Source organism: Bicyclus anynana, chromosome 11 (assembly GCF_947172395.1).
Source record: "Bicyclus anynana chromosome 11, ilBicAnyn1.1, whole genome shotgun sequence".
Taxonomy (NCBI): Eukaryota; Metazoa; Arthropoda; class Insecta; order Lepidoptera; family Nymphalidae; genus Bicyclus; species Bicyclus anynana.
This window is the reverse complement of record NC_069093.1, coordinates 14,829,893-14,840,573: the sequence shown is the minus strand read 5'-3', so window position 1 is coordinate 14,840,573 and position 10,681 is coordinate 14,829,893. Positions and strand designations below refer to the sequence as shown.

Below are 10,681 nucleotides of genomic sequence, written 5' to 3'. Positions count from 1 at the left end.
ACGTTTTTGAAGTTGATCGACTAATGCCTTTAAATCTCTTTTGCTACTTAGTTTAGATTCCCCTAGAATTTCATTATGTATTCTATTTTACGTGAATTTTTTCACGTATCCATAAACAATCTTTTTGTGAAAGTGTCCCCACCGTCTACCAGCTATGGTACGAGTAGGTGGGGACACTTGAGTCTAACAAAAATTAGCTCATACAAGCTTAAAATTTTACATACGAATCCATATTCGTAAATTGTTGTTCAGATCGAAAAATGTTGGTAGAAGACCCCTCATATCTTTTAAAGACCTATCCAACGATACCCCATACTATGAAATAAGCGAGAAAATAAAAAATCATCCCCACTTTACATGTAGGGGAGGTACCCTAAAAATATTTTATGACTTTGTTTACTTTTTAAATGTAAGTGCTATTTTACATGTTAATTTACACTTAGATACATAAATACTATTATACATAAGTGCTATTTTACATGCTAATTTACACTTAGATACATAAATAATAGAGGATATGTGACAAGTAAATATTTTTGAGGCTTCCGGTAACCATGTTTGGTCTCTAAATTGAGCTAGGGCTGTTTTATCGATAATAATTAAGCACTCGATTTAAAATTATACAAAATATTATGTTTACTAAAATGAAACATTTTAAATTCTGTCTTACATTATTATAATATAAAATTCCATATAATTGATTTTCTCATTAAAGTGTTTTGTATTTAACACAGATTAATCAATAATATACAGATGGAGCGTACGGAACATGACGGTGTCGTACCCGCTACGAATATGAAATTCAAAAACGAATACGTTCTCTTGTCAGTACGATACGAACCGTTTCATCAGTAATTTTCAATATTATTCAAGAAAAATGGCGTTAATTGTTTCTAAATATAAAATTTAGAAACAATTAACGCCAAAAAACTAAAGAAATAAGATGGAGTATTTTTTTATTGATTATTATATCAATTTACGTAATTATTTTTATATGTTTTTATATGCAAATGCACGCACGCAGTTTGTAAAGACTCTCTCTGGTTACTCTGTGGTATTTAGTAAACATTGTATAGTATAAATTATTTAAACTATACAATGTTTTGTATTGGCGCTCACGAACGTTGGCCTGTGTTTATGTCTTGATTGTGTAACGATTACTATCTGATGAATATGGTGTTGTCCTAGACCACCAGCCTAATACTAAACCAAGGCAATAGGAAACAAAAATCGTAATTCATCAACAAAATTTATTTATAGAAGTTGCAAAACTTACAATTTTTGATACAACGTTATACGTTATAAATATAAAAAGGAATAGGCTAGTTCACAGTTTTTTTTAAAAATGGTCTTAAATATTTGATTATCGTTCTACTAGATACATTTTTTTTTCATATGTTTTTGAGACGTTATTACAAGAAAAATTAAGTTTTTGTTTTGACAATACGAGCCAAAACGTCCTTAATTAAACCAGCCGTTACTATATGTACGTTTGGTGTACTGACTGACTGATAAGTAGATGCAACCATTATATACTGCAAAAAACAAAATAATTATCGTTACTATAAACAACTATAGTATTATTCAATATTAACATAGTTTATTAATTTCTGCCAATTTCTTGCAAGGGTTGTCTTACTTGTTGCTCAGGTGATAAATTCTGCAATAGGTATTTTTTATTCTTTGGTTATCTACTAAAATATTACTATAAATGCAACATTAGTATTTATATGAGTACATAAAGCAACCAACCAGCAAAATCAATTTTGTGAATTATATCTTTCTCTTACACTATTGGACACAGTAAAAAAAATTATATAAATAAATGTTAAAATTAAAATTTGCTAGTATTCAAATATTTTAAAATGAGGGAATTCCTATATTATCACAAACAAGAATGATTACGATGAAAAAGGATTCTCACCGGGATTGATGGGCAGGCATTGTCCTTGAGGCGCAGAAGGCGTAATGTAAAATTAATGTGATCCTTCTTAAAATGATCACTACAATATATGCAGCTGTATCGTCATGGAAATCAGGCCTGTTAATGCTGTTTAGCTATTTTTGTCTTAAATCATGATTTTTTGGAAATCTGAAAAATATAAAATATAACTATACTTATAGAACATAAAATAATTTATTAATTTATACGTTTTCGCTTATTTCGATGATATAGCGAAACAAATCAATTGTTCACTATTCATCGATATTGTAAACAATACTTTCCCAACACTACGTATACGGTCAAACCAAAACTCAAAATGAAATAATTAAATTCTTTAAAGGATTGCCCATAAAACCACGTATTGTAAAGCTTTGAATTAGGCAATGGGCCTAATTAAAAAAAACACCTTTAAAATACTCAACATGAACAGAAAAATCAAAGATTTTAATACTTACTTGTGAAATGAATTTCCCGCTAGTTTTGTTTGGGTTTTGTTGGTGCAGGCAACAACTGCGCACTTCACCATTGTACAATATTTAATTTATTTTGCGATTCACAAGCTTATTGGTTATTATTTCCGTAATATTTCGAATACCGTTACACCGGAACCACAACAATAGCCATTTTTGGTCACTAAAAACAAAAGATAATTTGGTCATAACTGACATAATTGATGTTGTCATGTAAAATATGTCTAACCTCTTTACGCAATGCCTAAAAAAATATCTATCTCGCTCCATTAAGGTAGCTTTCTTTAAGTTAGAGAGGTTACGAAAAAATTTTGTTTATTCTTTAAAAAAATAAATACTTGACCAAATTTGACGTAAAATGCCACAGGTCCATATACATAGGTGTCAAAGAATTTACAGCTCTCTAGTAGTAATAGTCTCTGCGCTAAACTGTGGATGGAAGAACGGATGGACAGATGGACATGGCGAAACTATAAGGGTTCCTTGTGGACTACGGAATCCTAAAAAAAAAGTTCAAAGAAGTAACCTATTTAACGTCTCTAAAATTGTTTGAACAAAACATATCAATGGCTAATGTCTATGATTCTTCTTATTGTCTTTGGTAGTATGGTAGTTTCATTTATTTGTCGTCTGTAATTCTAATTTTATTATCTAAAAACATGGCGGACGAAGATGAAATTGACGTTCTTGGAGAATTCTCTTTTAATTCTTGTTTTGCTCAAAATAATCAAGGGATGTAAGTTAATACTCTTAATTTTTAACGTTAGTTTTTATAGTATTAGCAATACTATGTTTGTTTTGAGTCTACAAACGAGTTATCATTCATAATAGTCTCTGACGTTTTATTTATAAACAAGGGATTTTTTTTTAAAAATAATAAAGTTTAGGTATGTCAGACACTCAGACATTCTGATACATGTTTTGTTTTCACCTTAAACAGTTCCTATCGTTCCACATACATTACATAAACCGGACCTGCTTCGATACAATTTTTTTATTGAAGTAGGTCCACTTTGTAAACATGATAGAGGGAACTGTTGTGTTTGCTTAAACTAATTTATTATTCCCAGCCCATCATGTTCGGACAGAGAAGATACGGTGCACCCTCAATGGCTGCAAGATGCCACAGCAAACAATTGGTATGATACACAGAATATAGCTAGAAATAGGTGAGCTTATCTAAGTTTCGTAAACTAGGTATAAAGATCGATTCGAAGGGAGTACTTACTATTATTTGGAATGTTTTTCTTTGATATTTAAATCTTATGAAGTCAGTTGTTGTTTTAGTAAACTTAAAAGTGATCACACACATTATATTGTAAGTTGGCCGTCAATTAAACAACTTTTTAACTGTCATAGTCAGAATCAGGATTCTGATGTGATTGGTGTCCGATTTTGTTGGAAAAGATGTGCGGAGTCTCATATATCACTATACCTATTAGTTTACTCAGTGATTTAGTCAGCCAATTACAATTGTAAGTAGGCATGTGCTCTAAGTTAGAACAACTTTACCTCTCTACCCTACAAACTTGATAACAAAATGGTACATCTCATATTAATGTCAACACTAACCACTTAGCTGTGGGTGGTAGAAGGTGAAGGCAACAAAATGTGTGTTTAACAATCTCCATTTATTGTTCCACTGGCTTAATCATTTGGTGGTAATTGCGAATAATGTTTTACTTATTGTGTATGCATAAGCGAAAGTGTATTCATTTGAGGACAAACAAATACTATCCCACTTCTGATAATAAGCGAATGTTTTTTGTAATAAGTATATTTTATATAGTCAGAAACCTCACCAGCTCCGTGCTAAAATTCTAGACTCAACAATAAGAGCTCATGGGTTTCCACCCATTGGACTACTGTTGTACCCACTCTTAGTCAACACACTTTCCAACTACAGTAGTAAAGACTTTATTTACTGATTTATTTTTCTTTACACAATCATTGACACTGATTGTTTTTTCTTCAGCTTGCTCATAGGCAATGGCCTCCTCTAGACGCTTCCATAGTCCTCTGTCCCTTGTTTTCCAACTAACTGGAGACATGTTGGAAAATATTCCCTGTGAAATGAGTGAAAGTTTGTTGTTTTGTGTAGTGTATGTTACCTAATCAATTGAAAATGGCAAAAACTAGTGAGTTATGTTGTACTCATGTTGTTCTAGGCTGAAGGAAGGCCCATCAAGGAGAGTTTCAGGTACAAATGCAACAAATAGACACAACTCTACACTACACACCACTGTGTGGAGCCAAGCCGAGAGAGATATACTCAAAAAGGAAATGGTAAAAACCTAGATATTTTGCTTATTTGTTCATAGATAATACCTGTTTTCCAAGTGATCTCATCAACAGTGTAATAAGATGTCTTGGGTTGTTATTTCTGTTTGATTTACATACTAAAGCCATATCAATGTGCAATGTTTACCAACAAACAATTTATAAATGAAGGTAGAAAACACATGTCATTTCATAGCTTATTTATTTTATTTATTGTTTTTTTATATAAATTGTTATTAAAAATATACTAACTATATCTAATCATTCTAAGCTTATTAACTAAATAATTTTTCATAAATTTAAGAACAACTTTATTATAATTATTACTGGGTGTGAAATGAGTAGCGATTTATACCCTCATCTTTAATTTGTTTCTTGGTAAACAGTGCATGTGGAGTTTTTAGTATAGTTCTTTGTATTAATTTATCACAGTGAAGAAATATTAATTGTGATGATTATAATTTTATGTTATTACAAACAATCCCATATTTTTAGGCAAAGTATGGAAGAAATGTAAGTAAAATATCACAGACACTAAAAACTAAGACAGGACCTGAGATACTTGCGCTAATAGAGGCAGAACATGGAATCCAGCTAGATACACCAGCTCAAGGACTGCGGCCAGACAAATATGAGAGCATTGAAGACACTCCCACTGTGGTACAAGAAGAAATTGTAACAGACAATACAGTGAATGATGTAATAAGTATGGTTACAACTGCATCTCCGACCGTAAGAGTGATCAAACAACCATTGAAAAAGAAAACCAAATTCAAATTCAATGTTTCAAATGTACTTGACAAAAATAAATCAAAATATGGGTATACACCAACAAATTTGATAGTGAATCCGTCGGAAATATTTTACGAAGATGATTTGGCTGTTGGGTCTACAGAGTTAGTAAAATCAGAAAAGGATACATCAAGCAGTTTAGCTTTACAACAGAAAGAAAAGATTAAAGCAATGAAAAAAATTGGTAATCATAGGTAATTGTTAATTTAATTTCTTAAACTTACATGAGTAATTCGTACACAAAATTTTATTTAACACATTTTTTTAATATATTATTTATTATCCATTCCAGGAAGTTCAGTAGATACTTGTATATTTGTTCATAGTTTAAAACTGACTGACTCATGCAGTGATACACACACAAACACGCTCGGTTTATCATCACTTATCTTACCACCATATCCAGTCTTATAGGCTTCCCAGAATATGACCAAAATTATATTATTATCAAAATAGATTTTTATCTTAATTTGTTCATTAATTTATAGGAGAAAAGTGTCAAGGAACTATGACAAAGCAAATAGAAATAAGAGCAATAACAACAAGAAGTCTCCTCAAGGGAGGCCTAGGAAAGACTCTAGCTTGTCTTTGTCTGACGATAGTGTGAAGAGTCCCAAGTTGCAAATATTACTTGGTTCAGGACAAGCTTTGCCAGTTTCAGAAGGAGAACAAGTGGTATGGATCTAATATTTACGAGATTACTCATTTTAAATCACTTGTACATTGGAGCAAGAAAAACCCTTAGGCACTTAAAAACAGTTATTTCAAAAATACAGACAGACACTTTAATTTTATTTATATGTATTGATAACTACTGTTGCAGATTAAAATAGAGAAGAAGAAAGACTCTGAGTGTGAGAGTGACATAGAAGTAGACATCGACAGTGACAATGAACGATCTCTGAAAAAGACACCTGAAAAGCACGAAACAGCAGTTGATGCTCCCGTAGTAGTGCCACCAAGGAAATTCGAGCCCATGCCTAAGAGAAATCGTAAAATCCCTTTGGTAAGTCATATTTTGTACAGTAATGATACACAATGATATATTTAACAGGTGACAAAACAAGCATCTTATATTTTCCTAACTTGTCTTAAATCAGAGTAATTTTTAACTTTGAAGCAAATAGTCTGTTGTTATGAAATATATTACTTTTTCTTCAATACTATGTTTGGCTGGAATTCCAGTCTATTCTTGTACCCTGTCACAGAGTAATTCTTTAGTCTTGGCTTTTTTGATTTAAATGAAAATATATACTTGAAGACGTGAACAATGTCACCATTAAAAGCTCTTATAGCACAGCCATTATCATCTGACTTATTGGTCCAACAACGGTTTCCCTACTTCTATCTATCTACTTACTGACTTGAGTCGTGAGGCCACAAATGTCAATAGACTTGAAGAAATGGTTGATTAGGTAACAATTCAGTTGACATAGTGTTTCAAGTTTCTTGATTATGGGTGGTATTAACATTTATTATTTATGTTATTGTGTAGGGGAGGTACTAGTATGAAGTTGTTGCAACAGTGACAGTATAAATAACTAGGTATATGATGACTTGAGCTCAGTTGTTTGTTAGGCAGCGTGAACCCCGTCGCATCAGTGATTCTGTGCAATAATATTTTGTGGTGTATTATTGATAATGTTTTATGTTGTTATGTTCATCATAAATTGTTTAGTGTAGGCATGGAGAATATGTCTGGCAGGGGAGGTGTCAAGAGAAGCCTTAATACACTCAAGGTCACAAGTCCTGGGATCTGCTCGAGGTGTTTCCTCTACTACAAAATAATGATATAATCATTGTTGCTGCTTCTCGTCACGTCATAATAGTGTATGTAACTCGTCAGGACGGCGGCGGCGGCTACACGATCATGCACACGGCGGCGGGCGACCTGTACTCGGTGGGGCGCGAGCCGCGCAAGGAGCGCGCGCCGCGCCCGCCGCCCGTGCAGCTCATCCAGTGCCGCCTGTACAGCGACGACAAGCCGGTACCTGAGCTTCTCACTTCTTACTGTCATTGTGTACTTGAACGAGCACAGTGTCGAAATCTTTAGCCTCAAATCATCGATCTCCTATTAAAAAGTGGATGCACAATCAGAGACCAAACAACGTCCTCACAACTTGTTGGCACTCAATTCAAGTAGTCGCATTTGTAATTTCAATCTTAAACTCAATACTTAAGGTTGGAGTTTTATGGAATATTGGTCTATGTTTAAAGGCTTTTAGGTACAATTTTCTTGACCAATAATTCTAAAACTGTCAAAGCAAAGTTTTTAAGCGAAATTTTCTATATGATTATTGTGTTCTTTGATTATAAGAGGTCAATACCTCGAATACACTACTCCCTTGTCCTGAAGAGAGCTGAGTATTACAGCAAAGCACTTGGTGATCAAATCTCGGATCACTTCGACTTCTTTGACTCGAGCGCAAAACTGACAACAATCGGAAGTTGGGCGAGGTGAAGTGAGGTTGCACAAAGCGAAGCAAAGTGTGTGTCTACTCTATTGTATTCAATTGACTTTGATCAACTTTGCAAATAGTGTATTATTGGAGGTGTAGGAATAACGTTGAAGTTATTGTAGCTTGTCAGAGAATAATTTTAGGTGAATGTAACAATTTCAGCCGCCGTGCGAAGTGCACCTGCACGTGTCGGCGCTGATCAGCATGGACGTGCACGCGCACAGCTCGCGCGCCGAGGTGATGGGGCTGCTGGGCGGCGACTGGTGCGCGCCGCGCCTGCTCGTGCGCCGCTACCGCCCCGCGCGCGCCGCCGCCGCCGCCACGCACTGCGACATGGACCCAGGTACTGCTGGTGACCCCGACCAGTGAGTGTACCCCTCGCCGCGCTGACTCAATGTGTGCCGCAGTGTCGCAGGCGAGCGCGGCGGAGTGGCTGCGCGCGCGCGGGCTGGCGGTGTGCGGCTGGCACCACTCGCACCCGCGCTTCCCCGCCGCGCCCTCCGCGCAGGACCTGCGCACGCAGCGGGCCATGCAGCGAGCGCTGCGCTGGCCGCTGCCCTTCCTCGCGCTCATCACCTCGCAGCACTGGCCCTCGCGCGCCGTGCCCAGCGTCTCGAGACTGCGGTCAGTGTCACACGCATGAGAGCATTATAAGCCTTGAGGCCCGTACCTCTACCTGGATTTATCATTTGGAAGAAGATGACCTGCCTGTAATCTGTCTGTATATGGCAGCATGTATCTCAAAAGCCTGAAATTGTGCTCTACAAAAACTATCTCCCTGAATACACCGTGCTAGTATCATCGTCTGTAAGCCGCCCCGACAGTAATATTAGTCCAATACAAGAAACCTCTTAACCATATTAAAAATGACATTGCGCTTATTCACACCCTAGTGAAAAAAAAAATTTAATCATCCTGTTTAATTCTGTTTCGTAGGTATGAAGTTATTGAACTTTACACTTGTTTAGGCTAAAGTGAATGACCTCACAGGGACCGACGCATAGCGCAATAAGTAGATGTTAGTAAATACAGGATGTTTTAAAATATGTAATCAATTTTTTAAAGTTTTTTTTTTTGTAATATTACAAATGGATAATTACATACATACAATGGGTGCATTATGTGCGATTTCAGTTTTTGACTAAGGAAACTTGCAACGTTTATAAAATGGTCAGAATGAATCTAAATGGCTGCACTGCAAGTATTAAAGTATCATGAACATCCACACAGCTGCTTCCGCGTGGAGGAGCCGGAGTCGGGCGAGGCGGGGGTGGAGGCGGGGGCGGAGGCGGAGGCGGCGGGCTACCAGCTGCGCGTGCGGCTGGAGCCCGACGTGTCGCGCGCGTCGCTGCCGCAGCTGCTGCGCGAGCTGCGCGCGCTGCTGGCGGAGCGCGGCGAGCTCAGCGTCAACGTCGCCGAGGACGTGTGCCCGCAGGCCGGCCTCACCTATCTGGAGAAGGTACCTCTTTACAGAGTTGTCCCCCCTATTCTGCTTCTGTGCTTGCCCAAACCCCCCCCTGACGCCGCTGAGGTCTCATTGAGGAGCCTGAGGTACTTACACAATCAGAATAAAAAGTATCTTTATAGTAGGGTTTTGGGTGTACGGGTAATACTGAGCCCAATTACTAAGACAAGTAAGCATGTTGTGTTTGCTTCAAGTAGGCACAATTACATGAAGATGAGTACAAGCTATTTTTAATATTTGTTAGGTTAAGTCATTGTGTCAGTTTAGCAAACCAACTCAGCTGTCTGTTTGTCCGTCCGTCCGTCTGACAGTTGAAACACTGTTACAAAAAATACTGCAAAACAGAATAAAATAAAAAAATAAAATTGTCAAGATTTAGGCGGAACTGTGAAACTCTGGACCGATTTTAAAACATTTTTGGAAAACAACATTATCAGCAAGTAACATAATCTATATTTTAGCCCCGTAGTTCCACGGGAATGAAAAGTACGCGGCTTAGACCGCGGGTCTAAGGACGATTGAACAAGTTGTACTTTGTTCCAGTGTATACTCAGCATACGCCACCACATGCACTCGGCCGGCTACGAGCACGACGCGCCGCTCGTCGAGCTGCTCGTGCGCGGCGTGCGCGACGTGGTCAGGTGACCACTCACCGGCTGAAGCGCTGGACTGCTCAGTGCTCACAAGCGTGAATTTGTACATACATATTTTAAAAATAAGCATCACCATCAGCATTCAAATAAGAGTTTTATGAATAAAAAATGCGTGTTAACATATTTCAATATTTATTTATATATTTCTATTTCCTCTATATATTTTTGTTACATATTTTCAATAGATATGAAACCAAATGTTTAAAATACTGTCGTATAATAATAATGTTTGTAACAAAGCTATATTATAGCTTGTACCGGACTGAACAAATAAAATATATTTAAAAATTAATGTTGGTTTTACTTATTAATAATAACATTACCTTGTTTCTTAAGGGCGATTAATATTTTCTATGGGTTAATATGAGCCACCATAGTGGTGAGATAGGATAGACTGGAGCAGGTTCTATATTAGAACAGGTACCTAGCCAAAGTTGCTCTGGTACCCTTAGATATATTTTACCAAATTTGGATGGGCAGGCAGAATGCGAATTGTCTTAAATATCACTAAGCATGTAATTTTTCATGTCAGATTACTACACAATGATGAACAAAATACGTTGATTATGAAATTATGAAACAATGTCAGGATCACTGTCAGGATATAAAGAACATAC

The 10,681-nt window shown here is 36.5% G+C and overlaps 1 protein-coding gene and 1 long non-coding RNA gene across 4 annotated transcripts; one reads left to right on the top strand and one right to left on the bottom strand.

The window, feature by feature from the left end:
• Positions 1–1,620: 1,620 nt before the first annotated feature.
• LOC128198516 (uncharacterized) lies at positions 1,621–2,779 on the bottom strand. Its single transcript, XR_008251273.1, has 3 exons — positions 2,401–2,779; positions 1,925–2,092; positions 1,621–1,660 (listed from the first exon to the last, which is right to left on the bottom strand). It is a non-coding gene; the product is annotated as an uncharacterized LOC128198516 (long non-coding RNA).
• Positions 2,780–3,011: 232 nt separating this feature from the next.
• On the top strand, positions 3,012–10,356 carry LOC112050509 (uncharacterized). Of its 3 annotated transcripts, none has more exons than XM_052884107.1 (11): positions 3,012–3,151; positions 3,486–3,554; positions 4,584–4,701; positions 5,191–5,681; positions 5,976–6,162; positions 6,311–6,493; positions 7,334–7,474; positions 8,109–8,289; positions 8,354–8,570; positions 9,177–9,405; positions 9,955–10,356. In XM_052884107.1, exons 1-11 carry the CDS (start codon positions 3,075–3,077, stop codon positions 10,054–10,056), a joined length of 1,995 nt encoding a protein of 664 aa, XP_052740067.1. In that variant the 5' UTR covers positions 3,012–3,074; the 3' UTR covers positions 10,057–10,356. The 3 variants fall into 3 exon arrangements, with proteins under 3 accessions (XP_052740067.1, XP_052740066.1, XP_052740068.1); XM_052884106.1 differs by having other exon boundaries at positions 3,486–3,584; XM_052884108.1 differs by lacking the exon at positions 8,354–8,570 and having other exon boundaries at positions 3,013–3,151; positions 3,486–3,584.
• The last annotated feature ends 325 nt before the right edge of the window (positions 10,357–10,681 follow it).

What these genes read in the sequence shown, in the direction of transcription:
- LOC112050509 (XM_052884106.1), top strand. Translation starts at nt 3,075, where the DNA reads ATGGCGGACGAAGATGAAATTGACGTTCTTGGAGAATTCTCTTTTAAT. An exon ending in AAAAAAATTGGTAATCATAG is followed by an intron (nt 5,682 to 5,975) that starts GTAATTGTTAAT and finishes ATTAATTTATAG; the next exon opens with GAGAAAAGTGTCAAGGAACT. An exon ending in GCCTCACCTATCTGGAGAAG is followed by an intron (nt 9,406 to 9,954) that starts GTACCTCTTTAC and finishes ACTTTGTTCCAG; the next exon opens with TGTATACTCAGCATACGCCA.